At 41.6% G+C, this 27994-nt stretch overlaps 1 protein-coding gene across 7 annotated transcripts; it reads left to right on the top strand.

Moving 5' to 3' along the window:
- Positions 1-43: 43 nt before the first annotated feature.
- On the top strand, positions 44-27946 carry xirp2b (xin actin binding repeat containing 2b). 7 transcript variants are annotated; one of them, XM_053877264.1, is made up of 10 exons: positions 57-133; positions 1225-1351; positions 14614-14767; positions 15485-15610; positions 16293-16379; positions 16457-16511; positions 16586-16674; positions 17073-26097; positions 26493-26623; positions 26690-27946. In XM_053877264.1, exons 3-9 carry the CDS (start codon positions 14717-14719, stop codon positions 26582-26584), a joined length of 9525 nt encoding a protein of 3174 aa, XP_053733239.1. In that variant the 5' UTR covers positions 57-133; positions 1225-1351; positions 14614-14716; the 3' UTR covers positions 26585-26623; positions 26690-27946. The 7 variants fall into 7 exon arrangements, with proteins under 7 accessions (XP_053733240.1, XP_053733239.1, XP_053733242.1 ...); XM_053877265.1 differs by lacking the exons at positions 14614-14767; positions 15485-15610 and adding an exon at positions 944-1127 and having other exon boundaries at positions 44-133; positions 1225-1349; XM_053877263.1 differs by lacking the exons at positions 57-133; positions 1225-1351 and adding an exon at positions 11201-11614.
- Positions 27947-27994: the final 48 nt, after the last annotated feature.

Here is a 27994-nt window from a genome sequence, read left to right as displayed (position 1 = left end):
TAATGGTCGCTAGGAGGCGCCGCCGCTCTCGCTGCTTCGATGACGTCGCTCCATGAGTGACCACGTCCACCTGCCACTTCGAATTTCTTCTTATCCATCCATGAAATGTTATGTCTCACGAAGTTAAGAAGAAGTAAGTGAGCTTACGTGCTTTGTAAAATGCTGCTTCTGGTTTATTTAGGGTCCTTCTGTTGTTAGCTTCATGAAGCGAGCTAGCTTTAGCAGCAGGCAATAGATGGATAGATGAGCAGATTCTTTTCAAACGTTTAATGTGTTCTTGTTATTATGGCTGCATGTTTGTTTGTCTGCGGTATGTTTGTTAGTTTATTCACATATAACACATGATAAACAACACTGAATCCCCAGTAGCACGTTAAACTCTGAAACATTCTTAAATTATGTGGAATATACATTTATTCACAATGCACACACAGTAGGAATCGTCCCTGAACAAAAGCGAACAAAAGCAGTCTGTTGGCTTTTGTTCAGGGATGCCACTACGCAGGGATTTCACTACACAATGGCCAGAAAACTTTAATACAGCCACCATCGTGATTTATTGTGCTATTGTCAAACTGTCAAATATATATATATATATATATATATATATATATATATATATATATATATATATATATATATATATATATATATATATACATATATATATATATATATATATATATATATATATATATATATATATATATATATATATATATATATATATATATATATTCTGGCCAAAAGGCCAAAAAAAACAACAATTCTGGGTTGTTGTTTTTTTGGCCTTTTGGGCGCAAACTCAATTTCATATTTTGTTCAAATAGTCTGAAATAAGTAATTCAAGAGATATATTCTCCTGTTGTCTAATCTTCTCTCTGCAATATTGATGTGTTTCTACTTTGATCATGTTGATGGATGGTATTCATGGTTCTCACAGAGAAGGAAAGTGATCGTCGTCTTCTGCATCAATGTAACCTGATGCCTGCCTCAGAGACCTGGCTACACATGACACGCTGCATTGGTACCATCTGAATTATGCATATTTACTCGGCCACGTATCCAGTGTTGCTGGTCCACTTTTAAAACATCCACAGCTTTGTAGGAAGCGTTTGAAAGACAAGGTAATATGTTCCTGTTCAACTTTTGTCTGGACTTGTTTTGTAGGGATAAATTAACTGAAATGTTTGGGGTTTTTTTCTCTCTCTCTCTTCTGCTCAGTGTTGCTATGGCAAGTTAACCGAGAGATGAACAGAGAAAGTAGCAGCTGCACAAATGCGCCAGTCGAAGAGCCAAGGAGGCGGATCTGGATCAAATCAGCAAAGGTGGACCATCATCTTGAAAAAGTGTGAGTTCTCTAACTTTCCTTCCTGTTCATGACAAAGGACACTGATACGGATGTTTGTGGAAAGAAACATTGGCATTGATCCATGCAGGGAGGTCAAAACACTGTATCCACAGTTGTTTTTAAACCAGAAAACACAAAACTTGTATTTCCTCGTAGTAGGATGTTTGGTTGTTTTCCATCCGATCATTTTGTCATATAAAAAATTGATAAAATGTAGTTTACAATACGTAATTATTTTAAGGCCCTTTCTTGATGAATGATAAAAAGTCCATCGCTGAAAGGACAATGTTTTGTGGCTGTATTTTAGGGCCAGATGAGGGTGCTTAGTAGTTAAAGCGCTTCCAGAGTGGACTTGGTCCAGCTCATGTTGCACACAGCGGTTGCTAACATAAATAATGAAACGAGAGGGATGTGATCGGTATCACAGAGTACTTTTTCCTCCACGCCCAGTGAGGAGGTAATTAACGTTATATTTATACTTATAGCTGAATCAACTGAAATAAACCGCAGTGTTTGTGTGAACATTTATGAGGCTGTAGTAAGTCCAGTTCGCCACTGGGTGGCAGGGTGGTGCTGACAAACCAACGTTAAAGGAACGTCTCCTTTCACAATATTCACAGAACGTCAGGTGAAACTAATGACATCTGCTAGAAAGGGAATAAATGTTCAAGTGGTGAGTCACTATATTGCAGCAGAGTGATCGTCGTCCCAGAATCCATGCAACATTTTCTTTTCTGATGAGACTGTGACTTCTGATTTAATATGCGAGAGACATATTTGCCGCAGCGGAGATTAATTAAGCGTGATACATTTTGTATAATGAGCAGTTCTGTTTAGTAAACAATTTCACAAAGCATATATCACCCAGTGGGCACGCTGGGAAGTGATGGACCAATGCAAAACCTCGCCGCTCCTCAGCGGGGCCCCTGTAAATGGCTGAAAAGCTACAGTGGAGGTTTGCTCATTTGCATGTACAAGTTGGTTCCATTGTTTGATTCATCTCATCCTGCTGCAGATGCTGAATGTTCAGCTGTCTTTGTTTGTGGTTGAGATTGTCTACAAGCTAATTCTTGTGTGTTTAATGAGCGAGATTCGACACAAATATTTTGAGAGTCTAAGATATATGCCGGTTGTTTATTATTATTCATTTCTATTGTCCTTGTATTCATGCATATATGGTTATATAGATCTGCCATTGCCCTTTTTGTTGTCTCATTCAGTATGTAGGTTTTTTGAAAAAGATACTGTAACACAAAAGATTGTGAGCAACGCTTTCTCTTGAGCCGCAAGACAACATTGTATTAGGTCCAGATGGGCGACACCTCCCAAGGTATATATATAAAATGCCAAGTGTGGAAAAAAGACAGAAGCTATTCGATCAAAATCCAGCTCACAAAGTTCCAAATACTGATTGGGTGGCCGGTCCAGAATCTTTACCTTTGAAGGTCTGCGTCCTGAGGCTAATGATGTCCAGCCAATCTAGAGGATTCTTGCCCATGCGTGTGGAAACCCCACTTTTGCTGAGCTAAGAGTATTGAAGTGAGACTTTGATGAAAGGGAGTTTGAACCAGAAAAAGGGAAGTTTTCCTCCTGAGGAAGGACGAAGGGGAAGTGTTCTGACTGCAGGGATGACGTCTTCGCACACATAGATGCTAAGATGATTTTGACTGCCAGCTCTACTTTCCGCTGAGTTTTGAAAGACTGGCTGATGAAAAATGCAGAACTCACTGGAGACCCGGAGACTCCCGGTCCTGCTGGGTCGGCGCGCTCAATCTGAACATGACAAACAAAGTAGACTCCGACACAATGATGATGTGTGGCGGATGATATAGACCGACCTCTACTAGAGGTTAAGCTGTGCAGCCTTGGAGTGCCGACAACTCATTGGTGTGTTTGAAGCTTTTTGAAGGTGAGACAAAACGGAGAGCCCGACATCTTCAGATTATTGACCATTGATCGTACATGTCTTCCCACTAATCCAGCACACTTAATCCAGACTAGGGTGCTCAGATTTAAGATGCATAAACCATAATGTGGGTCACACTTCTTTGAGTAATGATTCTTTTGTCACTTGAGACAGCTATTTTTAGCTTCCTTTTAAATCTCCACCGTGTCTTTTGGTGCCGAGATTAGGTGTCAGGAATGACGATGTCACCGGACGAGCAGCAGCTAAATATATTCCTGTTGCCATGAATGTTGGTGCCTGTTTTGTTTTTTAATCATTTGTATGTCATGTTTATCCCTTGACGAAGCCTTTACATTCTGTTTGGCCTTGTTCAATGTTCCCTCTCAGCGTACAGGTCCACTTTACTTGGAAAAAATGATCCAACCCTAATGGTTTGTGAAGTGATCGGCTGATAACATTGCTGCAACTTTACACCCTGGGTGAAGGACGGTAGTGAGTGTAGACATGAAGTCTCACGTGATGACATCATACCTGTCAGTCAAATGTATGTTTGGAGCCGACATTAATAGGTTTTGGTTGCGCCGTCCCTTTGTTATTTGCTCTGATCAAAGGTTGTTCATAAAGTGAATTGAAGGGTAAAACTTTATTGACCCTCATTACGTTTGCATTGAGTTGTTTACAGTTCATAGGATAGGATTTATTGCCTGAGAATTCCATTTTAAAGTCAAAGTCAGGAGCATGGGTCAGTACTATATAGGCTCTTGACTTCATGCACTAGTCTCCAGAGATTTGATTGTGGAGTCTTGTCGGTGTTTGACTGCTAAGACAACACCTTTAATATAATTCATCAAACTTGATTGTTAAGAAAAGAATCACATCATCTGCGTACAACAATATTTTATGTTCCAGACGCTCTAGTTTAATGCCTGTAATGCTGGTTTGTGTTCTAATGGCCATTGCTAATGGTTCTATGGCAAGTATAAACAACATAGGATGGTAGGAAGCATCCCTGGCGAGTTGATCGCTCTAAAGTTATGGGCTTTGAAACAAAGTTGTTTGTTAGAACACTGGCCATTGGATAGTTAAAAAATTGTAACCCATTGAAGAAAATTATTCGCAAATCCACACCTTGGCAGAACATTGAATAAATATGGCCACTCTATTCTGTCAAGCGCCTGTTTTGCGTCCAAAGATTGCACAGCTGTATCTTTTGCGTCACATTTTTCGTGGACTATATTTGACACCCTTGTCGTTTCAACACAAAACCATTTTGATCATGATGTACCAAGAATGGGACATAACGTTCTAACCTCTTTGCAAGCAATTTACACAATATTTTAGTGTCACATCCCATCAGACTTATCGGTCTGAAAGAAGAACATTCAGTAGCCGGTTTTCCTGGTTTTAAAATTAATATTATCAAGGCCAATCGACAGGAGCATGGAAGAATTTTAGGCCCCACACCTTTAATTTTACGTTTTATTTCAAATCATTTGCGTTAAAAAGAGTAAATATCACTCAGATATTTCAATAAATAAATGAATAATTTCCCTTGAATATCCAATCCAATATCCTTGAATATCAGCTTCTTTCGGCAACAGCTAATCTCTGCACACGTTCCCTTGTTGTCTAAATGAACCATGTGAGGATGCAAACAAACATGCCGCAGCAGACAGGCAAACACCATGTTCTGCGAGCGAGGTGGCGCCCCACCGAGCTGAAAGAGCTTTTTGTTCCCAGCTGGGCTGGCTGGAGGTCTTTCTAGCACAACTGTACCTGAAAGTGTGTTTGGGTCTCTCATGACCAATCGATTCTCTGCTCCAGAGGACATCTGAAGCTTCAGTCCTTTACAAATCGACCGTCTCACTGACGTTCCGGATTGAGAGGTTCATATTTGTATTTTGAAGAGAGCTGCTACTCATCGTGTCCGGCAACCTTTCAAGGCTTTTTATCAAAGGTCACTTCACTGAAGTCGGATCTGGCTCTCAATTCTGTCTCATCTGACTTGCTCCAAATGCAAATTGCAGGATCTTGACAGGCGCTTTCAAAACAACAGCGTGATGAATTGGTGCAATAGAGTCCTAGAGTAGTGTCTGGGAGTCACTTCATTATTTCGATGAATCAGCAGACAAACGCTCAGTGCTGTAGCAGAGTAAAATTATGTTTCATGCTGCTAGGCAAAGTTTAAATGACGAATATGTAGTTTTGACTATGCCTAAATTAAGGAACATATATTACCATAAATACGCTACATATTCATATGTGTAGCTAAATAATTAGCAAATAATTCTCTTATTATTAGTTAAGATGTGTTTACTCATCTAAAGTGTAACCATAGTTTTTTTCTTTTTCTTTTCATTTTCTTTTCTTTTTTGTCTGACCTTCACCTTTATGTAAGTCAGCGCAAATGATTAATATATCATAGCTGTGTATAGGCAGGTAATTATTCTGACGAATTTTACATATTACTTTGGTAGATTTCTTTCCTATTTGAACTGAAAAAAATGCTGGAAGTTGTGGAAGAGTTAGAAGAACTGGCTTACTGTTCTTCTAACTGAGCGCAAACCAACATAACCGCATTGGTGGTTATGACAAACCAACATAACCACCAATGCGGTTATGTTGGTTTGTCCATTCATCTGTCCTTGGCCAGTTCGTGGGTGTAGCAGCTTCAAAAGGTTACGCCAAACGTCCTTCACCATAACTTGAAATGTTATGTATGGAATTGAGTGAAGTTTTCAGGAAAATATCGGGAAAAGGGACAAATGTGTGAACAGGGACAAGGTTCATTTTTGAGATCCGGATCACTGTCTGGAGCCAGGATTTTATGACCAGTTTCAATTCAATTGCATCAACTTTTTCATCTTGACCTGTAGTACATGTCGACGTCAGGATGGGAGAGGAAGTAGATCAGAAAATAAAGCAACTGCATTGCATATTTACACTCTAGACAACTTGCAAACCTGTATTGATGTGATAGAGTGTCAAATATAGCGACGGTGATCTATAACTTTTAAAATAATGTCCTATTAAATACTGTGTTTTGTTGCTGCAATCAACTCAAAAACAGAGCAAAAGCCATCTGTAGCCAAGCCTCCAGCAACAACACCTAACTGCTGAGTGTTTGAAAGTTTGCGGCTGTGTTTAAGCTGCAATAGAACGATTTTCTCTCTGTGTGTGTGATCACCCAAGGATTTTTTGTGCTCCCTTGGGTGTTTGTGACTTAGTTTCCCACATGAACTTCATTTCAACCACAAGTGTTTGACTGTGAGGGATTTGTGGAAGAAGAGGTTTAGAATTTTGGCCATGCGGAGATACCACGTCATGGTAGGTGATGAGAAGGTGGAAGCTTCAGGTGAAGAGGGAGAGGGCAAGAGGTCAGTAGAAAAAGCGAGGTCGGCTGGTCACGCCTGAGGAATGAGGGGTGGGGGGTGGATATCTACTACTGGCTGGAACTGTCTGAATACAAAAGGGGTGAGCTTACGTGTGCGCAAATACAGGGGAACACATGCACAATGTCATTTTATTCATGAAATATTAACTGAACAATTATGAAGTAGTTTTTAGTTGTAGACAATAAAGTGAAGTGTTTCTGACATCAAATGTGCTGTTTTATTTTATTTTATTTTATTTTATTTTATTTTATTTTATTTTAGACAGCCCGTTTTCCAAAGCACTTTCCTAGTTGGTGGGATCCCCACTGACCATGGCAATAAATCTGCGTCTAATTCTGAGATAAATATTTAAAAGTAACCTTGAAACTGGCCAATCCTGAAAACATTCAGTGAGTTGGTGTGTTTTTTTCAAGCAGGTGCGTATAGAAAATACTGTCAAATCAAATATTGAGGAGGTTTTATGGCAATTTTTTTTCCAGCAAAAACTTGTCCTTCATGATTTAAGATGAATCTCTGCCCTATAGTCAGTGATGAGGGAGCTGAAACACAGATAGAAAAGAAAAACTAGCCCAACTGGAGAAGGAACATTGGATGTGGCTCACACTCAGAGTTTTATATTTAATGATCAGCTTGTGTTCAGACGAAAAGGGCCATGTACTGCTTGTTTTTTTTCTCTCTCTAAACGTGGTGGTCCTTCAGTGAGCAGATGCTGGATCACATCAGTGAGCAGACCACCGCTGGGGTGCATGACAATGAGTCACCACACTGCCAGATACAGTCAGCGAGGCAGTGGATCAGAGACTCTGAGAAAACACAGCACACACTGGCACATGTTCCCCTTCATCTTGATTCATTATTGTTTAATTACAGACTATAATGATAATTATTTAATCCTGCTCTCGATCTGATGCGCGTTAATGCGCGAGCTTAAACGGCTGTTTGAGGAACCGAAAGTTTTTGATTCTGGTGAACAGCCCCCACTGTTCCTCCTCATCTCTTTAAAGCGACACCGTCTGAGTCGAAGTGCAGTGTAACGCACGAGAGCAGATGTGGGATGTGCTGTATTTTCAGAAACTGTATGAGTCAGTTTGGTGTCAAATTCAGGAGTGCGAGGTTTGCCAGTGGATCGTGGGTGGTCTTTTGGATTTCTATGACTGGTACTCCTTCACCATGGAGACAAAGGTCTGTCAGACTGTACCATTAAGTGATACGTCACTGTCCCTGATGTAGTCCACGACACAACCTCTCACACACACATTCACGCCCACCAGCATTTTAGAATGACCAACTCATGTCTGTTGTCACAATGTGTGATTGTTTTTGATGGTACATGATACAAGTTCTGATACAAGTGCACATTTTTAAAAAAAAGTGAACTTAAAAAAACATGTGAAAGATATGATGTGACAAGTTAAAAAAAATTATTTATTTATTTAGTACCAAAAAATAAGAATAAAAAAGAAATAACACAATACAAAAAAGAGGTGTCATTACTGAGTTCTTCCCAGGATTTTCCCCAACATATGGGTGTCTCCAATCGGGGGGGTGGCCAGTGCTGTGTCGGAGTTTGACAAAGGAGAACACTGAAGCAGAGTTCATTGTACATCCTTCACAGTCCGACCTACTGATGGCGAAGGATCACGGACAATGTCGTCATATTTTTTGACAAAAAAAGTTTAAAATTTAGATTCAAAATGTAAAACTCTGAAGAGAGAGCATGTGAATTCTACCAAAGTAATAAAACAAGTGTATTTGGAATAAAATATGAGGACATAAAACTTGAATCATGCGTCGACACAAGAGCTTTACATCTTGCGTTGAGAGAGAAGTGTCATGTAGTCCAGTAAAATTCATCACGGAAATGTTATTGAAACCTGTTGATTTTAGTGTTTAGTGTGAAAGCAAAGACAGAATGTTGTTATTATCTTTGGGACCGGATCCAACATGTGTAGTTTCCAGTACATTAAACCATATTCAAACTTAACAACCTTCATTTAAATCTAGCAGAATTATTTCCTTTATGTGGTATTTTAGAAAATATCAATTGAAGTTATAGTCTATACTAAGCGCATTACATTTGGTGAGTTAACTTGCTTATATTTGCACATGAGGTGGACACAATATACTCTCTGATCTCATTGTGATGCTCTGGCAGTCACCAGGCTTCATGTCTGTCAGCTACTAAAGTAGATTTCCCTCTTTTCCTCCCAGGAAATACAATAAAAGCACGAGTCTCATTTCCCTCAGTCATCTTCTCAGTTTAATAAGCCCCTCTAACAAAGTGCTTCCAGATATTTTCTGTAAACTCTTTAATAAGTCCTGTCGCATGAGGACAATTCATCTCTTTTGCATATTCATATTTAATTGCATTAACAATGTAATAGATTCATGTGAAGTTTGTGACTCTCTGTGGTAATTCTTGTGTGTTAATGCGCTATTTTTAGTCCTTAATGAGGGCAGGCAGAGATGGATTCTGACGCTTGTCTGTTGTGTGCCATCAACATCAATGTTTAATGTGAGTGGTTTCTTTTTATCTACCTCAAGCAGCAGCTTTTGCTAAGGAGACTATTCTGTTGGTTTGTTTTTTGTGTTATTTTATTTTTGTGAGTTGAGCTAATGATTGTGCTGGTTGGGCCTGTAATATTGTGACATATCAATCACACTCACAGGCTCCTGAATTGTTTGAAATTGCGCTGCTGATGTTGTGATGTGAGCGATTCTAAACGTGGTGAAGAAGCAACAGATTTAACCCTCCAGTAGAAACAGACGTGACAAAAAAGTTAAATGTGTCTAGTTGCCCATCTTTCAGTTCAAGTTTGCACCCTAGTCTGCGCCATCGCTTGGGGAACGCGAATATAAACAAGTAATGAACAAAGTACTAAAACATTTGAAGACTGTCTTAAAAGAGAGGAAGTAATGAAGAAGGGAAAACCAAATGGAAGGAGACACTACAGTGGCTAACACTGTTAACACTGTTGATCCAGCAGTCTAGACTAGTGGAGGTTCATTGCCGGAGAAGGAAACTCGCAAATTTCTGAATAAAATATTCAGAGGAGACATGGTCATCACTTTGCCTTTTCTGTTTCCTTTGTATTGTTAAGGTCCATTAATGTTCAATGTCCCTCTAACTGGGCTCTGCGTTCATTTCGTCCGTATTTCTGCATGTTTCCACAACGCTTATGGATACAGACCAAAACATTACTACCCAATACGTAGCTCAAGTGACACACGAAGAAGACATAACAATGACTGTTCTTTGCATTCATTTCGTCTGTATTTCTGCACGTTTCCACAACGCTTATGGATACAGACCAAAAAATTACTACCCAATACATAACTCAAGTGGGACACGAAGAAGACATAACAAAGACGGAAATTCACCGTCCTGCAGTCGCAATATATTTAACAGTCTCACCACCTCCTACAACACCGTCTCCATTTCGTCTTTTGTGCAAGAAGTACATTATCAGTACAGTGAACAGCAATACCAATGCAAAAAATGCTTGGAAGTATGTTCAGATCAGTGACAGTAACATTGCTTGAAATGGAACTTTCCAATTTGGTGTGTAAAGCCATAAATGGGCCTTATGAACAACAAACTGTATGTAAATGTAATTTGACGGAGCTACTGTGTCAGTATTAGTGCTGCTGTTGAGACTCAGTGAGCTCTGACACACAAGGAACTGAGACGTCAAACGGGCATTAAGAGCAAATAATGGGAAGCACAGTTGGATCTGGATGTGTTTTGATGTTGTTAAACACTCTCACTGCAGAGCCACGCCTTCGGTTGGCGTGTCTGAGCACCACGCATTCAGTAGATTACATCAGCAGTATAATGCTATTTCATTAAACCAATAATTCACATCCTTGAATCTTGTGAGAACTAACCAGCAAAAGTGGCCTTGCGCAGTACAGTGTAGAGTAACTGCCATTACTATTAAATACGATGACTTAAATCGAATAAATGGTTATTAGTCATTTGCTACAAGGGACTTTTGGCAAATGCATCACAAACAAACATTTATAACAAATATTTGACTTCTGTCCAAGTCCATACTGTGTTACCTTACATCACACCAGTTTCATCGCAAGACTCTAACAATGCAGAGCCTGAAGACAGATGTGATCAATGTGAATGCAGCTTATGTGATCGGCTATCGTTTGAGGACTTTAGTTCCTCTATTAAAACATGAATTACTGTAACTGATAAGATGTCTTCATTAATAGTTTGTGTAGTGGCAGGAGTCTGGGGTGTCCTGTGTGAGATACTGCGTATGAACGGAGCAAAATAAATGCCAGTCATGTCTGGTCTTCACATGACACCAGTCAGAGCGGCGCCACCGTCTCCAGCTGAGCTTCAGGAGATGACTGGAGTCGCACTTCTGTATGCCGAGGTCGACTCTTCTCACATTTTTGGCCCTCTTCAAACTTTCCTCCCAGATTAAGTATGTGACCTCGCTGGGGCAGTTTTAGCACGCAGAGCTCTGCTAGCAGGAGCACCTGCCTGACTTTCACTTCAGCGTGTAAAAAAATAAAAATGAGCGTTTGGCGCGAATTCTGAGCTCCGATTTGGTCGATTGTGACGGACGTGAACAGCTGCCGTCTGAGCTTCAACGTGTGATGATGAAACTGGGGTGGCCTGGTTTACTGGGGCACAAGCGTGTGCAGTCACAGGAAGTATTTACAGATGGAATTCTAGGGACTTGACATGGGAGGCTCCTAGACCTCACCTCAAAAAAAAAAAAAAAGAAAACACCAGAGCCATCTTTTGCAAGTGGGCGGAGGGTCTAAAATAAAATCAGCTGTCACTGCGTGCTTGCTGGGCAGAGGTGAACACATACGAGCGGAGCTGGACTCCCGAGGCTGACTGGGATTTGTTTAAAGGGATTGGACCGACCCCGCGGGCCAGGGTGTAGCGAGGGATTCTACCTGCTGTGCTTTTTTGATAACCACTTTTACCTGGTAGGTCACAGGAATTAACTTGTCATGCTGAGTACGTGAAGCGAAATCTGACCATTGGCTCCAACGCTGATGTGTTTAGGCATCAAAGTATGGGACGCTAACGTAAATTCTCCTAAGATCTGTTTTAAACATGCACTATTTGAAGAATGCATTTTAAAATCTCCAATAGTCTGCATTGAAACACGACCCTTTAAGTTTAAAATAGTGCAGCTTATTTTTGCTGGTGTGTGGCGCCTACATTACTTCACTTTCTTGTTATCCGAGCCCCGACCCCGATTTAAGGCGTCATAAGATAGCTGCACTTTTTTAACCGCAAAATCTTTTGGCGATAATAAATACTTGCATGGACTCAATTGCAACGCTCTTATTTATAGCATTAAAGCATCTTAAAATATTCATATCCATTTAGGTTTGTTTAGAGTTTCACTGACCTTATCCTCGATCAGTGCATTGAATAAATAAACTCATATCAAATAGTCATGGAAATGTCTAAAAAAGAACCTGGGATTCATCGCTCTCTGAGTCTCTGGGTAATTTATGCAGGGACAAAGTGCACGCAAAATATCAAGAGCATATCACTGATGATTTCGGTCATGAATGCAGTCTGTTCTATGTCACCCACCTCTAATATTTATGTAATAATATATACAATATATATAATATATTTTTCATATATTAAATTAATTACATTTTATGGATAATTAAAATGATGGTATGAAAGTTCAGTGTACGCTAAGATTAAATGAAACAGAAGGACGAAAAATCTTACCATTTTATTTTGCATTTATGAATTGACATCAATTCATAAACGCAGTCCATATGAATTCAAAAGGGTGAAACAGGAAGCTTGAAGTAGCAGATTTAAGTGGCTATTCACCTTTCCAATGACAGACTGTGAAGAATTATATTCAAGGGAGAGTGAAAAATCCTGCATGTGCAAAATGTTAAATAAAAAAAGGCTTAAAAGATAAACAGTTGGGGATGACAGTTAAATAATGAAAAACAAATGGAAAATGTGTTATTGGCATAAAAGTGTCGACATGTACATGACTTATAAGATGAGATATTGTAGAATGATCAATGCTTTAGTCTAGGCAACAACCTAAAATGCAAAATATAAGGATGAATAAAAGGCAGTCAGTGACGAGGGACCCCTGAGAGTGATGCTCAAGTGGGTCAAATAAACACAAGACATCATGGCTGCAGATCTATTTACAACTTAAGAGGGCACGTTTCATATTTCTAACATGATTGACGACTGTATGACATGTACTATTTGAAATTCAGTGTCGGTTGACCTTGACGTTTCACAATTGTAACTCTTTGTCATGTTTTACATAGCAATACAGAGATGAATTGATAACACTTCAAACACTTCAAATGAATATTAATATTTTTGAAATATTCGTTAAAAGAAACACTTATAAATACCACACAATTTTCCACACTTTAAAGTAAACTTCTAAGAAAAAACAATGACAAATTAACATTTTTTATTTACTGAGCACTGTAATAATAATAATAATATTAATAATAATCTGGCTTGTTTTTAAGAGGATTTTTTTTTTCACAATTGAAAAATAACTGACTTTTCACCAAAATTAATTCAGCAAATCATGAACATCCTAATATACAAGCATAAATACATAATAAAGTAAAATTGATTTAATCTTAATAAACAGTATCTGTAAAATTAAAGCTACTTACCAGTATATAATAGCATAGCTCAAAATGATATAAAACAGCAGCAGTAATGCCATAGTACACTGAAATACAGCAAGCCTCCTGTGCAACGCTGTGACTGCATGATTGTCAACTATCATAACACAAACGTTCAATATCACAGCATTGGGATCAGAGGCGAGTCTCCTCGGATGCAACTCTTCATATATTGCGAGATGAATGTCAGACGAGGCAGAAGGAGAAAAACAACACTCTGTAATAAAGTTTAACCGTGGCAGTTTTCTTTCATTACATTTCATATCCTGTGGGCGACTGAACACCAGGACGAGGCAGTAATGAAATCAAATTTATTATAATTCATCCCGCAGGAACATTTTGTGCGAAAGAAAAAGACGCGTCTAGATGATATTAAACAGAAAAAAATAGAAAAGTGACTTTATATTTTCTCTGTGCGTTTTAATAAGCCTGACATTTGACTTTTAAAACAGATGACAAAACATTGAAGCGCCGCTCTCACTCATCTCGCCCCTGCTCATCTACGCTTGCTATGATACAATGCTGCTTTTCTACTGACAATAGTTTTGTCGTCATAGCAACTTTCAAACGAAAGTCAGAGGCATCTGTGCAAGCTCTTTCAGCTTCTTGCCTGCCTTTTATATTTTTCAAACAATGTTATCATGGTGTTGAGGGATAAAGCTACAATTATTGCTGCCATATGCTGCACAATAACCATCAACACAACACACAAAACAAAGAGGGCTTAGTTTCAGCTTGAGTTTCTCTTCTGCACTGAATCCTACTGCAGTTACATTTAAAGAAAGCGTAACACGATTAACTCTTTTTCTGGGTTCAGTCCCTAAATCCATCTCAAATAAAATGACTTTAAACCCATGATTCAGTCTTATTCATGATACAAAGCAGATGATTTTTTTAACAAGTCAGTTACAAAGGTATCACTTCCTGATATTGGATTAGGTAGTGCAGAGTAAGAGTTTAGTGCGTCCATGACGTGTCATGCAGTTCCTGAAGACTGGCACTTTATCCCATGTCAGATTGTGACGCACCCACATTACAGATGTTCCTAGCTAGAACCTGAGGTTAGTCATTCGTGTCTTGGACACTGAACAAGTCCTGAAGTGCTTTACTGCACATCCAAATACAAGTGATACAAAGCAACAGTAACTCTTCATGTTAGAGTTCATATCTGATTCATGTACAGCACCGTTTCCGAGTGTTGTCCGCTGTATACTGCTGTAATCTCGACAGGATGAATTATGAAGAATCATTTTGCAAAGTCTGAACTGTCTGTGTCGTAGCTGCGGGCAGTGCAGGCTGCAGTGGAGCGAGACTTCCTACAACACATATAACCGCAGCGACCAGAATCATTGAGAGGTCAACACACTGACCCACTGCGAGGCCATGTTCCAGCCAGCTGTCTCCTCCCGAGTCGGCAACATCATCCCCAGCGGGGTACGCTCTGTTCTTGCATGAGCTTCAGTGTAAATAAAGAACATTTGCCGAATTAGAGATGCAACTTGAGGTTCATTATGCTGCTGTCTTGCTGCTGGAAATCTGCCTCCAGTGGCTGCAGAGCTTTTGGGGGATGCAAATAAGCTGTGCCGCACTGTCACTGTTGTTGTTCGTGTTCGTGTCATGCTGGGTAACGGAGGTAATGACCGTTTCACGACTAATTTAAGAGAATAGGTGTCAACTGTTCTGCGTCCACAGCAAGGAAGGGAGTGCGCAAATAGAACAATTGCATTCCGATCAGTATGTAAGCGGCATGTTGGCACCTGTTTATTATTTCAGTCTTTCTTTGTGTCGCATACAATCTGGTAAAAAGTACAGAATAAATGATCCAACTATACTGAGAGGCATCACTACATTTACATCACTGTAGCAATAATAGCTTTTAAGAAATGTAAACTTCCCACCGTCTCTGAAGTTGTTCTATAAGTCACGGTTCAGATTTAAAGGGGAGTTTATTTGGCGTCTTAGTAACATCAGTGGCAGCAGCTGATATTACAAGACTGCACCATGACTTTTCACCGTCCACAGAGCATCTTTGGTAAGGGGGAGCAAAAGGGATGATCAGCTGCAGCTCATTTAACTGGACGGCACTAACACACCACTTAGATGTGAGTCGTTTGATCCCAGGTTGGCTAATGACACTTCCTGCATCATTAGGCCATGGAGGAGACAGAGGTCTGTTCCCTGCCAGGCGGAGTTGCCGGTGTGAGAAAACAGTTTGAGAGCCAGGCAACGACAACATCTCATGTAACCCAGCTGCATTTTCATCACAGAGCTGTGCAGGTAGACGGAAAAGAGGGGCGGCGTCATGAGCATGGCCAGTGAGCTCAGCACTTTAATGCGCATTCAAAGAATTAAACCCACAACATTACTAACAGACTTCGGTATGCAAGCCCATTTGAAGTGTTTCTATTGTTTAGTGTTTTTTCTTTACATTTATGGTGTCATTTTATTTAGACGATTACAGCAGGCAACAATCGCCATGTTCTCTAACAACAGACTGTTCAGTAAGAGTCGACTGCAAACACTGAAGCAGTGAAGGATCCTTCATCCTTCACTGCTTCAATGCTTGCAGTCACAGAACTAACAAGTGGTTTCTCTTTAACATTTATGGAAGAGATACATAATAACCTGTGTGCGAGTGTCGTTGTAGTGTTGTTATGGTAACCATTATTGAGACCCCCGGTCCTGCTCAATGTGAAGAAGCATGTCAGATCATCGCTGAACCTATTCCACAGTCACACCTATGTTACAGCTGTTAAAGTGATCTTGTACTAAACCAAAAGTGACTTTTACCATTTACGCTTGAAAACATGGCCTGGACTAAAGCACTTGTTTCATATGATGTATGAGTTTCTTCATAACAAACCTCACTGTCTGAACCATGTGTATTGAGATGGTTTTTATATGAGTAGCGCTCCTGTTTGCTTGCATTCTCTTGTACATTGAAGTCTTTTGGTCGCAGGAAACAACTAGCTCTGAGGTAACAGTGTCCAGCAGCAGACAAGCCGTCCAGTCCAGTCAGCAGCTCAATTTCACCCAAGCAACTATGGTATTCGATAGCTGCTTTTTCACTCATAGAGCTATTCCAGATGTATTCTTATTAAAAGCCTTTGTTCTGCTCTGAAGGAGTCTCACAGTGAAAGTCACATGGAGTCCAGTTACAACAACCATGAAAACGAAGGTACGGATTCTATTTTTTTTTTCATCCATCCTCTATAAAACAATGTCTAAATTCATGTTGGTACTGACTTTCAGAAGAGGATTTTCCCAAGTACACTACTAAAGAACTGAGGGCTCACTTTGAAAAAACCATAGAGGAGGCTGCCCCACCGAAACCCATCAAGGTAATGATGACTAAGATTACATTTGCATGTTGTTTTGGATTAGGGAAATATGCAATATATCCGGGCACAAACCATACAAATTTATGTCTGTATTATTGGGGGATACTTAAAAATGTACCAATACTTTTGACGAGGATGCGTCAAAAAGAGGATAGCGATGGAATTGGGCGAAAAGGTTTTCTCTTTAACTTATTTGTGCCTGGCAGTAACTTGTAAACCGAAATATGAACATCATACCAACATCTTATTGATTGTCATACTTGTCCTGCATCCGTTTTTTTCCGTAATAAATATGACTACTCCTGTGCCTACAAATGAAGTATTGATTCAGGTGTAGATGCGTAAATATGTGTGGCGTTTGACTTTCTTGAAATATTTTGCTTTTGTTCCTTGAAAAGATTGTCCGTGACATCAATCGAGCAAAGTGGTCCTCAAGTGCGACACAAAGCAACACAGTGGCTACTGAGGTGTGTGAAGCACCTGCTGTTGAAGCTCCCCAGGAGACAGTGATGGATTTTGAGGACTTTCCACCTCCTCCAGAAGATCCTGACTATCTGCCTCCCCCTCCTCCTGACTTATTGGAAATGCCTAATGATGCAGAACTCATTCCAGAGCATCATTACTCACCTGAGCCACCCGCAATCTCGAAATGCACCCTCAACAGAGAGACTTACGTAAAGCAGCGGAGGATGAATGAACTGAAACGTTTGTACAAACACATCCATCCGGAGGTGCGGAAAAACATTGAGAAGGAATGCACTGAGTACAGCGAGAGCGCCAACAACAGAGTGGAGACTCACGAGTACATGTATGAATATGACAGCGATGACATGTACGACGACGAGGAGGGAGAGTGGGAGGAGATTCTCCCGGGAGAAGTGCAGGCCATGCGCTGGAGGTTTGAAAACAAGCCACTCGATGCCATCAAGGATGAAACACCAGAGGAAGTTGAAGACAATAGGAACGCTATTGAACAGGAAATGATCCTTGGAAAAGATGTGAGACGCACCGCATGGATGTTTGAGACAAAATCAATGGATGTGCTGGGTTCACACAACACAAACACCACAGAATATAGGAACAAATTCAACAAACTGGACAAGGGCGACGTCCGCGCTGCAGCGTGGTTGTTCGAAACCCAAGCTATGGATAGTCTCAACAAAATGCACAAAGAGGAGGATCTCACGAAAGAGATAGTGTTTACGGAGGAGGATGGAGACGCGACTATATACATGATTGACAACAAGTACATGGAGAGCCTTGGCCACACCGAGACTATTGATGAGAGCCGCTTGCTGAGCTTGAGGACCGTGTTGGAGGAGATTAATGGCGAGGTTAAGACCGTTACCAGCACCTTCGACACTCAGTTTCGGTGTATTATCATGGGACAGTCCAGCCAAATGCTGGAAATCAAGTCTGTGCGGAAAATCGAGACAGAGTTAGAGAACTCCATCGCGTCACGTTGGCTGTTTGACACCCAACCCCTTGACAGGACCTCAGCTGAATCGTCCCCTCTCTGGCTTATTTGTAGCCTTTCAATGGAGGATGGAAATAAAGGAGACTGGGGACGGTGGTTGTTTGAAATAAAGACATTGAATTCCCTCCATGACTGGGAAAGCACGATACTAGAGAGGAAAGTTGTCGGAGCAGATGTGCGCAAACACTGCATGGTGTTTGAAACACAACCAATGGATACACTGAAGGATGATTCAAATGCCAGAAGTCAAACCATTGAGGACATCATCGGGGGAAACGTGAGATCCGCCAGAAACTTTTTTGAAAACAGCCCCAGAGTAGAGAGGAAGAATCTGCTTGATGTGGGAAAACTCAAGAAAACTGTCGCAGATGAGGAAATGAAGGGGGATGTCAGACACCAGAAGTGGCGCTTTGAGAGTCAGCCTCTAGAGCATATTCGAGAGGAGAAGAAAGAGGTAACACGCACGGTGAACATTGAAAGCGACCTCACACAGGAAGACGGCACATGCTGCAGGGCAGATGTCCGAAAAAACTGCTGGGTTTTTGAGACACAACCAATGGACACTTTAAAAGATGATTCAAACACTCAGTCCTTGTCCAAAGAAGAAATCATTGCAGGAAATGTGAGATCAGCCAGAAATTACTTTGAGACGAACCCTGGTGAGGAGTTGAAGGAGCTGGCCGAAGTGGGGAAACTGAAAAAGCGAGTCGCACTCGACGAGGAGAAGGGGGACGTCAGGCATCAGAAGTGGAGATTTGAAAGTCAACCACTCGAGCAAATAAGGGAGGAAAGGAAGGAAGTTATCCGAACGATTGACCTTGAAGAAATCGATAAAGTAGATGTGTTAAACTACAAGCATATATTTGAGAGCACAGACTTAACCACGAGGGATGAATCTCAAAAGATTGCCATCGAGGGAGTCGCAACCGGTTCAGTGAAGTCCAACAAAGATCTGTTTGAGTCCAACCAACTGTACGCCATGCAAGACAGTTCAGGGCACTTTCATGAGGTGACAACAGTTCGCCGGGAAGAGATCATGAAAGGAGACGTTCAAACGTGCAAGTGGATGTTTGAGACTCGCCCCATCGACCAGTTTGATGAAAACATTAATGAATATCAAATAATCAAGGGCATATCCAAAGAGGAAATTGAATCGGGTGATGTAAAAACAGCAAAGTGGTTGTTTGAAACACAGCCTCTGGACGCCATTAAATACTTCAGTAATATAGAGGATGAAGAAGTTGTCAGTAAAAGCACAGATGTTACGAAGGGCGACGTGAAAACATGCAAGTGGCTGTTCGAGACGAAACCGATGGATGTCCTTTATGACAAAGTAGAACTAGAAAATGGAAACTCATCTGAAGAAATGCTGAGGGGAGACGTGAAAACCTGTACTTGGCTTTTCGAGACGCAGGCCCTTGATGAGATACGCGATGAGAATGAAACCATTTTGAAAACGTGCACCGTCAGAGAGGAAGACATTCAAGGAAAGGATGTAAGGAAGGCTTGCTTCCTGTTTGAGACGGAGAAATTGGAAAACCTCACCGGGGAGGAAGGAGGGTCTTATAAACGTGTCACCGAGATCGACATCGAATCGGGCGACGTGTCAAAAATGAAGTATATTTTTGAGAACCAAGCCACTGATATCATGACGTCCACATCAGAGGTAAACAAGCTGAATCTAAAAAGAGTTCAGATGGAGGACATTCAGAGAGGGAATGTGGTCAACTGCAAATGGCTTTTTGAAAACCAAGCCATAGACACTATCCACGACAGCCAAGAAGAATCAATCATCAGCCGCACCGTAATCGATGTCCATGGTGGAGATGTTAACAAGGGGCGTCTCATTTTTGAGACAAACTCGCTCGATAAAATTCAAGAGGTGTCATCAGATATAGCAATGATGAAAACACAGCGCATTGTTCGGGAGGAGGACGAGAAAGGCGACGTTAGAAATTACACGATGATGTTTGAGACTCAGCCTCTGTACGCTATTCAGGATAAGGAGGGCCATTATCACGAGGTCACCACCGTAACAAGTGAGGAAGTGACTCGAGGAGATGTCGTTGGCACGCGATGGTTGTTTGAGACAAAGCCTCTCGATGCCATCAGGGACACAGATGAGGTTTATGTAATCAAATCTGTCACACAACAGGATGTGCAAAAAGGGGATGTGACATCTGCAAAATGGAAATTTGAAACTCAGTCTCTTGACAGTATTGCTGAGGAAAATAAGGCTTTGATAAGGACTGTAGATGACATTCAAGGTGGCAACGTTCAGATAAACAAGCAGCGTTTTGAGTCTGATGCCGTTTCACAGAACTCTGTGAGGACGGTCAACGTGAGCGAGATTCAAAAGGGGGACGTTAGGAGTGCGAAATGGAGGTTTGAAACTCAGTCGATTGATAAAATTAGAAGTATGAGCTCAGAAAATCTCATCGAAACGGTCAAAAAGGAAGAGGTTGCCAAAGGTGACGTCAAACAGTCAGTGTGGCTTTTTGAGAAAAACCCTCTGGACCACATCAAAGAGGTGAACGAGGACGAGAGCGTGGCCATCGATCAGGAAGAGATCCCAAAAGCTGATGTGAAGACAACAACGTGGCTTTTCGAAACTAAACCTTTCGGGGACTTCAATGAGGCGAGGACAGAAAGGACTGAAATCATCGGGAAAAGCATCAAGGGAACGCTTGAAGAACTCTACAGTCAGAAAATGGTGACCTCAAAGGGAATCCTCATAGAGACCGATGAAATTGGAGACGTTAGGATGGCTAAATATCACCTCATGAATCAACAGGCTCCAGAGATTCAACGGGAGGAAGTTATTCGGGGAGATCTGCAGACTATAATGATGAATCTCCTGAATAAACAGGAACGAAAGGAAAGGCAGGTCGTTGTCGACTCAGAGGAGAAGGGTAATATCAGTTCAACGGTTCAGCAACTGTTTAACCAAGAACGCGACAGCAGTGTCGAACGGGAGCAAATACTAAGAGGCGACATACAGAAAGCTATCACCAATCTTTTTGATAGTGGCAGTGCTGCCAAACATGGGATCCTTATCCAGGAGGATGAGAAGGGGGATGTCCAAATGACAATATACTCTCTGATGAATCAAGAAGAGAATGCTGCCATTGAAAAGGAGGACATAATTCGCGGTGATATTAAAAGTGCTCTCCAAAGTCTGGCGGACTCAAACAGGCAAGATCTAGCCAGAATAAGAGTAGATGACAGTGAGAAAGGCAACGTCAATTTTTACTCAACATGCATTGAATCCGGAGCTCTCAGTTATCTAAGAGAACTGAATTCAGAGTCTGACGAAGTCATGCCTGAAAAGGAAAAGATAATCGGGGGTGATGTCAAGGGAACAAAATACATTCTCTGCCACAACCAAACCCAAATTGAGCGCACAGTGGAGGACGTGATCCCAGGTGACGTCCAGAAAAGAGTCCAAGTGTTCACCTCAGAACCGTCTTTCACATCAGACGGCTTGTTGAAGGAAGAGATCGTCAGAGGGGATTTGAAAGCCGCGTTAAGTTCATTATCTGAATCGGCGAACCACACGGTTGTTGTTGAGAAAGAAGAGGTGGTGAAAGGAAATATACCAAAAGCCCTGCGGTGTCTTGAGCGGGCTCAGCATCGACAGAAGGAGGTGGAGAAACCTGATATTGTCCGTGGGAACATCAAAGGGGCTCTAAGATCTCTGGAGAAGTCAGCGACAACGAAAGTGGAAGCAGTTGTTGACGATTTGGTCCCCGGAGATGTCAAGGCCACGCTGAAGTCTCTTGAGATGGCAAAGAAAACAGTGAGGGAAGTAGAGAAGGAAGAGATTATAAGAGGGGATATTCACATGGCGATGCAATCCCTGCAAGATGCTAATGTTGACAAGGTTAAGTGCCAGCAAGAAATTGATGTTCAAGGAGATGTGAAAGGAACGATCCAGCTTTTGCTGGAGCCCCCTCCTTCTCCGAAGGTGCAGAGGAGCGCGATTGTCGAGGATGATGTAAGAGGGGACGTCAAGATGTCAATTAAGGCCTTGTATGAGGGACAAGAACAAACCCAACTGGAGAAGGAAGAAGTAATAAAGGGCGATGTTAAAGGCAAAATTAAATCACTGATGGAAACCGCACAGCGTGAAACTCCCAAGGTCAGAATGAAAGCGTACAGGAGAGTGAAGCAGAGGCCTCCAGTGAAGAATCTCAATGCAGATGCGCAGAGGAATGTGCAAAAGATTAAAACAGCAAAGCCTGTTGAGACAGAAAACCTCTCATGTTTGAGTAAAACAGAATCCAGTGAAGTAAAGTCTTCCACCGTGGTGCGCTCTACCACCCAGTCGAAATGCACAGTGGAGCACAAAACAATCACCCAGAACCACGGGATTAAAACGTTGAAGACGCAGTTCCGAAATCTGAATTCCAAGCAAAAGGGCATGATGAAAAGTGATAAGACTAAAGTGGAAACAGATGTTTATACGCTGAAGGTGCCAGAGTCTGACCTGCCTCTTCCACCTCCTCCCCCACCAGTTGCGGACTCTGACATGCTTCCACCTCCTCCACCTCCGTGTATAGACTCTGACATTGACACTCTTCCACCTCCTCCCCCGCCACTGACCAGTGAACCGGACTTCCTCCCACCACCTCCTTCTCAACAGGAACTGGAAAGCATCCCTTCTCCAGCAAAAGCCAAGAAGATGACGGTAAAGAAAGTGAATGGTCCGGTGTTGTGTCCTGTACCGAAACTGGAGAAGAAAGTGGAGTTTAATAAATCTGAAGCAGTCAAAACTGAATCAGTTGTCCACATAAAGCAGTCGAAAATCACAACTGATACATCCAAAAGATCTTCGGCAGAGATTCCTCCACCTCCTGAATCACCCAAACCACTTAACAAAGTTTCCATTTCTCCTGTCAGATTTACTCCTCCACCTTCGCCGACTCCATCTGTGAAGGGGAAAACAAGTAAATTTAATACGCCGTTGATGAAAGCTGAGGAAAAATTCAAGAAGTTGAGGGAAGAAAGAACGCCTCCGACTACTCCTCCTCCACCCTATACCCATGAGGCTCTGAGTTCCACGCATGATTTGATATCCAAAGACGAAATGACACAGAAAAGATCAGAAATTCCACCGACTGTTTCGGAAATCATCACAAATACTCAGTCAGGTGTTGTGTCTGAGGTCGTTGTCTCAGGTACAACTCTAAGAAGCATGAGCCACAAAAAAGAGCTCATACAGGCTGATTCCACCAGTATAACGTCGAAACAAAAACTTTCTAAAAAAGAAATGGTCTCTTCAGTTCGACAGGAGACATCACAAATAAGCATTTCCTCCAAACAATCTAGCGAGTCGATCAAGACTCAGCAAATCCAAACTGTGGCCACTGATTCTGCGGAAAGATTGACTGCTCACAGTACTGAGGAACAGAAAACACAAGCTAGTGGCAAATCGGAAAATATTCAGATTCTGGTGTCGTCAACCCAAGAAAACATCTCCTCCAACAAAAAACAAAAGGCAGCCAAGTCACCAGAACGGCCGAAGAAGGCTGATGAGTCTCATGCCAAGGACCAGGAGAAGCAAGTGACGCCTAATACAAATGGAAAATCAGGAAAAACAAGCCAAAAAGGGAAAAAGAACGGCAAGCAAGCCGAGAAACAGGTGGATATAAAGACTAAAAGTGAATTAGTGAAACAGGTGGAAGTTATGATAGCAACTGAAGTAACCGTGCCCAATGTGCCTCAAAAGGAGAAGACCGAGACCAAACCTGAGGTTAAGGTTGAGTCTACTTCCCCGACATGTCTTTCTGATGCTGTTGGAAATGTCATTGAAAACAAAACAGAGCCTCCGACACCAGCTAAGAAGAAAAAGAAGTCCAAAAAATCTAAAGTAACTGCACAGTCCGGTCAAAGCAAGGATGGTGTGGCTGAGTCGAGTGTGATCCCGATTAAAGTTGAAGCAAAAGAAAGTGCCCCTCAGCTTAGTGACAATGCTTCTCAAACTGTTATCGATGCAAAAGATGACAAGAAAGATTCCTTGATGATAAAAAGCAAAGAAGATCAGGCGCAACAGCAAAAAGTTACAAATCATGCAAAAGGGAAAAATAAGAAGGCAGATACTGTGACTCCAAAAAGTGAAGAGCGATCACTGGTAGAGGCTGAAGTTATTCCAATTACTCTGACAAGCCTGTCAGAAAAGGCTGAGCTGAAAACATCCGCCATTGTGAGAGAGGAGAAGTATCAGCAGCAGCATGTTCAGATTGTAAAGTCTCACACCAGAGAGGTGCAGGAGGTTTCAGAGATGAACTCGACGCAGTCACTAAACACTCAGTCCATCATCGCCTCTGACCTGTCTCCAGGACAGAAAGGTAAACAGGAAGTTGTTAGCTCTTCACAGGAAGGGCCGGAAACGATTTCTCACAAGGACACAACCCAGAAGCAGAAATGTGAGGCTGTGTCTGAGAAGACTGTTGGAGGGGGGGCATCACCAAGAATATCTAAAATTAGCATTGGTTCAGCGAAGGTTGAAAACCATGTCAAAAGGACAACCATACAGGAAAACAGCAAAGAAGAGTCGAGTCAGAGCAAGTCACTCGACCTTCGAGCTCCCTCTCCTTTGCTGCGGATGCGCTCCCCCTCACCAACATTCATCACCATTGAGTCCACAAGAAGGACGGACTCTCCCCAGCGCGTTTGTCTTTCCCCCACGCTGCTCCATCGTCCTGCTACGCCTCCAACCCCGCCTCCTCGCAGGTGTGAAACACCGTCCCGGCTCACGAGAATCACACCGTCGCCTACCTTTGACAAAGCGGAAAACTTAGCAAGGCTCAAAGACACAACCGCCAAACTCTCCCGTGGTGTCACACCGCCACCGCCGCTGTATTCACAGCAAATCTCAGAAAAGAAATCTGAGATCGTGGAGTCGCCCGCGTCGTTCCAACGACAGATCAAAGTGGAGTCACAAATGGAAGTGACCAGCAGAACTGAGGTGAAAGAGGTGCACGCAGCTTCAAAAAATGTTGAGATAGTTTCCGAAAGTTTCAGGACAGACAGAGAAAAAGTTATGTCTGACGCACAGACCGCGTCATGTGAGCCTTCTGATGATGAGTTATCATCCGCATCTGTGAGAGAAAAGCGGCAGTTCTTTGAAGGCGCTCAAAAGGCTGAAGTTAACAAGACGTATGTGAGGAAAGAGCCCATTGATATCCCTGAACGTCTGGGCCCAGACATGGAGGAGTGTGAGGAACTCTGTGCAAACAAAGACAAGGGTGAGCTACCCAGCGTGAACTTGTCAAGGCTTGTAAACAAATTTGAATCAAAAGAGGAGAAAACTTCCATCGGGAAAGGGATTGTAGCAGAATTTGACCTCGATGATTTAATAAGGAATCTGGAAGAAGACATCACAGAGCACGATATGCCAACATTTGACATCCAGGCTGTAAGAGATGTGTTTGAACTCGATAAGCAAAGCTATGCAGACAAAGATGAGAAACAGAATCTGGAGGAGCCTTTGTCAACTCTGACTACGACAAGAGAAGACTTTTCAAAGCTGGGAAATCCCGCAGAGACGAAGGAACTCGGTTGTCAGCTTAATTCACTCTCCATGCAGAAAAAGGAGGAACAGAAGAAACCAGAGGTGTTAACTGAGACAAAATCATTAACAGAACATTTCTCCGACTTTGATGAATTTGGTAACCTAGTCAGCGGAACCAGGACGGCTGTCACCACACAGTTGGCGAGTTCTTCAACACAGCAGGTTCCCTTTTCGTACGCCGATGCTGTGAAGCGGAAAACAGCTGCAGCCAGGCGGACTGAAACCTACGATGAGGACGTTACTGAAAAATTGCTCCGAAATTTCCATAAAACGTGGACGGAAAGCGAGACGGTTTTCAAGAGTCTGGGCTACACGGTCTCCGAGGAGTGCACTGTGCAGGCGTCGCATCAGTCAACAGTGGTTTCATCTGGTAAATAAATACATGAAGCATGACGCAAACTGGTAGCATGACTGCTTGTTTTGAGTCACTAATGTCAGAGTTGTACTCACTAAGATCTTTGTGGTGGACATTCAGGAAAACATTGACCAACAGTGGATCGTGACTGGCATGGCAACGACGGCAGTGGTGTGACGTTTCAAAGGCAGATGTTAGAAACTTTTTCCAATCACAAAGAGAACCTTGGAAAATGAAGTCTGCGTTAAATGCTGTTTGAAATGTTGCCAAACAAATGAATTATGGAAATATTTTTCATAATTTAACGGAGTCTGTGCGTAATATTCCAGAGAATGTGTAACAAAATACTACTGTTTTTATTACAATTACTCACATTAAATTACTGTTTCTGGTTTTTTTTTCCATGTCAGGCTCGAGTTCCAAAGTCGGAGCTGTGCACAGTATGTCGGAGGAGGGTTTACCCGATGGATGGTCTGATAGTAGACGAAAAAAAGTACCATAAGTCCTGTTTCTGCTGTGAGCATTGCAGAAATAAATTAAGGTGAAGATGCTGGTGACCATCAAGATACATGTGGTTTGTCGCTAACATTTTGTTTCTTCCTCACAGCCTAGGAAATTACGTCTCTCTCCACGGACACTTCTACTGTCTCCACCATTACAGGCAACTCCTCAAATCCAAAGGGCACTACAATAATGGACTCGTGGACAAACCTCCAACAGGAAGTGGTATTCAATTAGATGAGAAAGAGGAATGGAGATATTCAATTAGCAGCCTAGCTTCTGCAGACAACAAAACACATGGTGGAGAGAAAACCTTTGGTGAGAGCAAAACACAAAGCAACAAAATATCGGTAGTTTGGCCTCCTCAATCTGATTCACCCAAGAAAGTGTTTAAATTAGAAGAAGACATTCAGCTAGCGAAACCTCAGTGGCCACCTCCAGATTCATCTCCTAAGTTATCCAAACACAAAAACACTATCCCCAGAAGTGTCCTTTAAATGCTCATATATGCAAACTACGGAGCGAAACGATGACCAGCGCAAGGAGCGTAGAAAGTGAAAGGAAAGTGCAACTAAAGTGTAATGGTGTACGTGTACAGAAGGAAGCGTTGTATATAGTTAATGGTGATGGTGTGGAAGTTTGAAGAATGTTTGAGGAAGTCAAGAGCAGGGAGTTAGAGACGGGTCGGTAGTTGTTTTGGGGTTTTTTTAATTACCGAAATGGAGGTGAAGGTGATGTAGTTGAGCTTGTTGTAATTACAAATGTACATCTGGAAAACATGTGATTCATTTATACAATTGCTTTTTGTAAAGGAAACAAAGAAGGTGAGAACAAATTTTCATTCTGGCCTTTTTGCAAAATCTGTTCCTGTTTCTCAACACTTCAGTCAAATATATTTCTTTTTTTTACCATAAACTGTAAAATGTTAAGGATGTATTTTTCTACATACCATCACTTCTACATTTTCCTTTTTAGCACCTGGTGTGCCGTCGACTGAAAGAAAAATGTACCGTTTCGAAGTATATAATGTGAAAATGCAAAATTCGTCAGGTGTTTTATTTTGGACTTCTGTGTCCTCTTTTGAACAACTAATATTTTGCGATCAAGATTTTATTTTATAGTTTAGATGGTTATACCTTCCTTTATACGAGTAAATCCTGATTTCATTGAGCATCAGGCTGGTTTACTCAAATGTTTTCATGATGTAAGAGCAATAAAGTTTTGATTTTAAAGCCCTTTTTGCCTTCTATATCTTCTCTTTCTAAGAAGAATCAACTGCATGCATTGTTATTGTTTTTCATAAACATTTATATTGAATGAAACATAGTGTTAGATTACACCTGTGTGCCTACAAGAGGCTACAAGAAGCATTACTTGATCTATAAGTTTAAAAGGTCACTTGATGCATTTA

This window comes from Synchiropus splendidus, chromosome 10 (assembly GCF_027744825.2).
Source record: "Synchiropus splendidus isolate RoL2022-P1 chromosome 10, RoL_Sspl_1.0, whole genome shotgun sequence".
In the NCBI taxonomy this organism is placed as follows: domain Eukaryota; kingdom Metazoa; phylum Chordata; class Actinopteri; order Syngnathiformes; family Callionymidae; genus Synchiropus; species Synchiropus splendidus.
The sequence above is the reverse complement of the archived record's forward strand: the minus strand, read 5'-3'. Positions and strand labels throughout refer to the sequence as shown.

Bases quoted from the DNA above. Each gene is read 5' to 3' on its own strand.
- xirp2b (XM_053877264.1), top strand. From the start codon at position 14,717: ATGTTCCAGCCAGCTGTCTCCTCCCGAGTCGGCAACATCATCCCCAGC. The intron at 16,380-16,456 runs GTATTCGATAGC...TCTGCTCTGAAG, and splicing joins ATTTCACCCAAGCAACTATG to GAGTCTCACAGTGAAAGTCA. The intron at 16,675-17,072 runs GTAATGATGACT...TTCCTTGAAAAG, and splicing joins CCCCACCGAAACCCATCAAG to ATTGTCCGTGACATCAATCG.